Source organism: Molothrus ater, chromosome 1 (genome assembly GCF_012460135.2).
Source record: "Molothrus ater isolate BHLD 08-10-18 breed brown headed cowbird chromosome 1, BPBGC_Mater_1.1, whole genome shotgun sequence".
NCBI lineage: Eukaryota > Metazoa > Chordata > Aves > Passeriformes > Icteridae > Molothrus > Molothrus ater.
The window spans coordinates 120,650,714-120,655,574 of NC_050478.2; the positions used below are offsets into that span (position 1 = coordinate 120,650,714).

A 4,861-nucleotide genomic window follows, 5' to 3' on the forward strand; every position below is an offset into this window, starting at 1 on the left:
GCATTACAAAGACACATATGGATGCAGACACACACTATCACAGTACCAGTAAGTCATTTTAACCAAGCTTTTAATGTCATTTATAAAAAAATAGAGTTATTTACATTTGCAACTTATTTGATGGCATCCTCTTTTATTACAACATTTGAATCTGTACGGAAATGACACACTAACTCGTTTGAGAGTAAACTTCTCAATGATAAGCATAACAGTACAGGAAAAATATTTAAAACACTGTGAATTCTTGTTATTTTGCAGCATCATACAAACACATTCTTTAAAACACATGCACACTGGCCTTACAGTAAGCAGAATTCCCTTCCAGATTAAGGCACAGAAACTCTGCCATATTTCTAGGGCAATACCACATTCTTACATGTGGCATTTCAAGACATAACCAAAGGAATTATTTTAATTCCAATGGGTTATAGCAGAATGTGTCCACTTACACATTTTTAAGAAAACTCTGATCAAAGGGCCAAAAGAAAAAAAGTATGACTAATTGCATAGTTGCAATAAACCAGACCCATGAATACAAAAGCCATAAAAATATATTATAAATCTATCTGACTTTCAAAGCTACTTTAAAATACTGTTTTGCTTTACAATACAAATAACACTGTTTGGGGTTAGTTTGTAGAATTGTATTTTGGTCCATGCTGTTAATTCTATATCATTATATTCCTCTTCCATTAGTTTAAAAGCCTCAGAACAGCAGGTCCTGAGGCAGTGGTAAGAATGATGAAGCCAAGTCTTAGACTTCAGCTGCTGCAGTCAGTTCATAAAACCTCTAATTTCAACCACCTCCATTCTTTACTGCTTTAAATAATCTGCCCTCAGAACATTAAGGGGAAAGAATGATGAGGGATACAGATTTAGCACTGTTAGAGATGGGAGTTTGCCCCATCTTCTAGTCCTGAGCTGATAAATCACAGCTCTTAAAAATATCCAACCCATTAAAAAAAAAGATCAACAATAAGAAATCCTCAATTTAGTCTGACTATGCAGTAGTTCCACATAATCTGCTGGCAGTAGAAACTTCTTTGGTGTCAGAGTCAGGTCTTCCTGAAACCACAAACGGCCAAGTCTGTAAGCAAAAAAAAAAAGGTATTGCATATTAAAAGAAAGTTTATCCTCGTATGAAACTGGAGCTTTATTACTGATAGATGTCTAACTCTGGTTCAGTTGAAAACACGTCATCATGTTTTAGTCCCTGTGGGAAGCACAGAGAGAGCTGAGTTCCTCTAACAAATATTTTCATTACGTTTTTCATTATAATTAAATGCTCCACAGAAGGTCTGCAATAGTCAGCGACACTGTTCACATCCAAACTGCAATGTTTCTCTTGCTTTGAAACTCTTTGCGTCATTTAATAAATAAAAAGCATATAAACTATTCCAAAACAATCACTCTGCCGCATATAAGAAAACGTTTTACCCCTGTGACAAACATCGGGCGTTTAATTTTGTACCGATGAACTCATGACGCTCTGCTTGTGCTGCAGGCCAGCCGGCAGACCGAGTTACTCCTTTTTCGGACACTAAGCTTGCCTAATGCCCGAGGAATGTAATCTTTAGGGTCCCCTGTTCTGACTCCCCAGGACTGACACACCCGCCATCACCCAAAGCCAAACGCAGCCCCGGAGTCGCCCACGGTGCGAGGGTCCCCGGGGATTTGCGGAGCAGCCAGGGCCGCCCCGCCGCTCCTTTCAGGGCAGGCACAGCCTGAGCGCTGCCCCCCTGCCTGGGGCACCGGCCCCGCGGGGCTGCCCCGAGCGGTGCCCGGGGATTCCCGGCGGGTGCTCCTCGCCGCATCCCGCCCGCCCCCCCGCGCCGTACCAGGTTGACGGGATGGACGTAGCCGTTCTCGTAGCGGTCCTCCTGCAGGAGCTGCCGGAGGTGGGCGATGTAGCTGGACGCCAGGCGCAGCGTGTCCAGCTTGGAGAGCTTGGTGTCGGGCGGCACCCAGGGCAGGCTCGTCTTCAGCCGGGAGAACGCCTTGCTCAGCACCCGCATCCGCGCCCGCTCCCGCGCGTTGGCCGCGTTGCGCTGGGACTGCTTCCCCTCGGGCGGCGGCCCCCGCGGCCCCGACGCCGCCTTCTTGCCCCCGGGGCCGCCGCCCCGCGCCCGTTTCCTCTTGCAGCCGCTGCCCGCCGGCCCCGCCGCGCAGCTGCCCTCGCCGTCCTCTTCCTCCTCTTCTTCCTCCTCTTCCTCCTCCTCCGCCGCCGAGGAGTTGTCCCCCGAGGGGTAGAGCTCGCCGCGGGGCTGGCGCTTGGCCGGCGGCGGTGGGTATTCCAGCTGCAGCGCCCGCAGGTCCATCTCGGGCAGCTCCTCCGCCTCGCTCGCGGAGCCCGTGGACATGGCCCCGGGCGGGCGGCGGGGAGGCGGGCAGCGCGGCGGGCGGGCGGGGGCGGACGGCCGAGCCGAGTCGGCCCAGAGCGGGGCGGCCCCGCCGCGGAGAGTCCGTGCCGGGGCGGGGGCGCGGGGGGGCGCGGAGGGGGGATGCGCCCCTTGACAGCGCTATATATCGGGTGTCCGCGGAGCGATCCATCTGCCGGGGAGGGGAGGAGAGGGGCGCGGGGCGGGGGTCGGGCCCTGCGGAGCCCCGCGCCGGGGGCGGCGCCTCTCCGCGCTGGGCCGCGGTCCGCGGCGGGGCTGGTGCGGCGGGGCGCGGAGCCAGACCCCTTTGGGGGGCACACACGCGCGGGTGGGGCTCCACAGGCACGCGGGATGTCTCCGTGTGTGTGTGCTCTGGGGCGTCACGCCTTTCCCACTGGACAGACCCCTCTCCTCTCCGCGGAGATCGTAAAATATCTCCAGGGCTGGTCCCGCCAGTGTTTGCGCGGGGAGGAGCGCACCGCTCCCTGTGTCTAAGGGCCAAGCGCGACCCGGGACTCTGCTTCCAGCCCACCTACACTCGCTCTTCTCTTGCCTTTCCTTCGAGGGCATGGGATTTTCCCAACGTATGAACCCCGGTGCAGCCGAGTGATGCGGCGGGACGGGGCCCCAGCCCGCTGGGCTCTTCCTCTGCCTGCCCAGCTTCGGGAAGGGAATGTGCAGTCCCGGTGCCCCCGCCGGGGCGGGCGGAAGCAGCAGGAGACGCGGCCCTGGGGATTGGGTGTGCGGTGTGTGGGAAGCAACGCAAAAAGTCGCTGGGAACGTGCGTACTGTGGTTTGATAGCGTCCCTAGTTTCGGGTGAAACTCCAGACACTTAGGGTTTCTCCTTCCTCAGAGCAATTAATTAAAACCCATTAAATTGGGTCACAGAGCAAATTAAACGAGACAGCTTTTTGAGGTTCTTTAAAAAAACCTGCTTGCAAGTTTTTTAAACAAATTCTGTAGTTCAATTTTTATTACAGAGTCCACGGGTGAATGGAGGACTTCACATTCAATGGAAGTGCTGACATACAAGTTCAACGGAGGTATAAATAATAAAAAAGAAATATTAAAAATTCAGCTGTCAACTTGTATCCCTCGCACCTCCCCCAGAACCTCCCTTTTTCACGTGAAGAACTAGCGTTTAGTTCCTTGCTGGCTTTCACAACTTGGATATGATTAACCAGAATAAAAACAGTTCTCAGAAAATAACCTAATGACTACAACAGGTGGAAAGATCTTGTCCCGCAGTTTCTGTTCACGGTTTTTCCCTTCCATTTCTCTCCTGCCCGAGCGGAACCCTCCCGGCTGCTGCCACGCAACTTTCCTGGCACCGCCGGCCGCCTTTGGGCCCAGAGTTCTGCTCCCCTCCCCGCCAGCCCTGCGGGCTCGCTGAGGCCACTTAACGCTGTGCAAACCCCGACTTCACCCGCTGGGCTAGAACCACATCAGAGCCGAGTTTAATGGCAGCCTTTCCAAGTGAAACTTGACATTTCTTGAACCACCTATACAGGCAGCTGATCTTGCAACTGGATCTCTTGAACTTGGTTTGACTCTACGATAGATGCTCAGGCAGGGTCCCACACGCTGCACAGTGAAAGGGCAGCATGCTGGACTTGGGGGCTGCCCTTCCTCCCCAGTTAGACTGCATTATCCATATATATATATATATATATGGATATATATATAAGTACATAAAGATACTGCAGGGGAAGAGATATAGGTTTACTTTTTCCCCCCATCTGGGTTGTTTATACAGGTGCGGGCTGAACGCTTTCCCTGCTAAAGATTAATGGAAGAAAGTACTGAATTTCTTTAAGCAGAGAAGAAAATGGTACCCAGTCTTAAAAGCCACAATGACAAGCCTCCCCTTTCCTGCCTATCTTTGTCTCAGTGGATTAAAGGCGACACATAATGAACACCTTGACTCATTTAATGAAAGGACTAGGGGCAGGAAGATGAGCCAAATTCTCAGATCGTCTTTGCCTTCTTGGTTAGTAAAAGAAATGGGAAACGCAGTCGAGTAAATCTGAAGGTGGGGTTTACTTCGGGTTTACACCCAATGTAACCGAGCAGACCTGACTCATCTATCAAACCGCTAATTTCTGCGACCCTGACAAAGATATCATTTTCAGGATAAAGTCTTTGATGGGGCCAGGGCATTACATCATGCTTCCATTTGTCAAGATTTTGATCCTTTATGATCTCTGTGAGGTGAGTAGGGTAAGCCCCTGGTATATCAAGGCAGCATTTTATGCTTTACCGTTATCAGGTGCAGTCCCTTTCCCCTTTCTCCGTTAAAAGATAAAACCACGACCTGTACCCGAACTCCGAGGCCAGCATCCTTCCCTGTTTCACGGTCTATCCCTGCACACTGGGCGAGGTGCAGGGGCAGCCTGGGTTTGCAATGTGTGGTGTGCGTGTGTAAAGGGATAGCAGCAGCAGCAGCTAGAACAGCTCCTACATGGGAAGAAGCTGCAGAGAC

At 51.9% G+C, this 4,861-nt stretch overlaps 1 protein-coding gene across 1 annotated transcript; it reads right to left on the minus strand.

The window, feature by feature from the left end:
- Positions 1-1,000: 1,000 nt before the first annotated feature.
- MSC (musculin) lies at positions 1,001-2,360 on the minus strand. The gene is made up of 2 exons (XM_036378628.1): positions 1,839-2,360; positions 1,001-1,087 (listed from the first exon to the last, which is right to left on the minus strand). Exons 1-2 carry the CDS (start codon positions 2,358-2,360, stop codon positions 1,001-1,003), a joined length of 609 nt encoding a protein of 202 aa, XP_036234521.1.
- Between the last annotated feature and the right edge of the window lie 2,501 nt (positions 2,361-4,861).

Excerpts from the sequence above, each read along its gene's own strand:
- MSC (XM_036378628.1), bottom strand. The coding sequence starts at position 2,360 with ATGTCCACGGGCTCCGCGAGCGAGGCGGAGGAGCTGCCCGAGATGGAC. Across the intron at positions 1,088-1,838 it reads ACGTCCATCCCGTCAACCTG|ACTTGGCCGTTTGTGGTTTC; the intron begins GTACGGCGCGGG and ends TTTTGCTTACAG.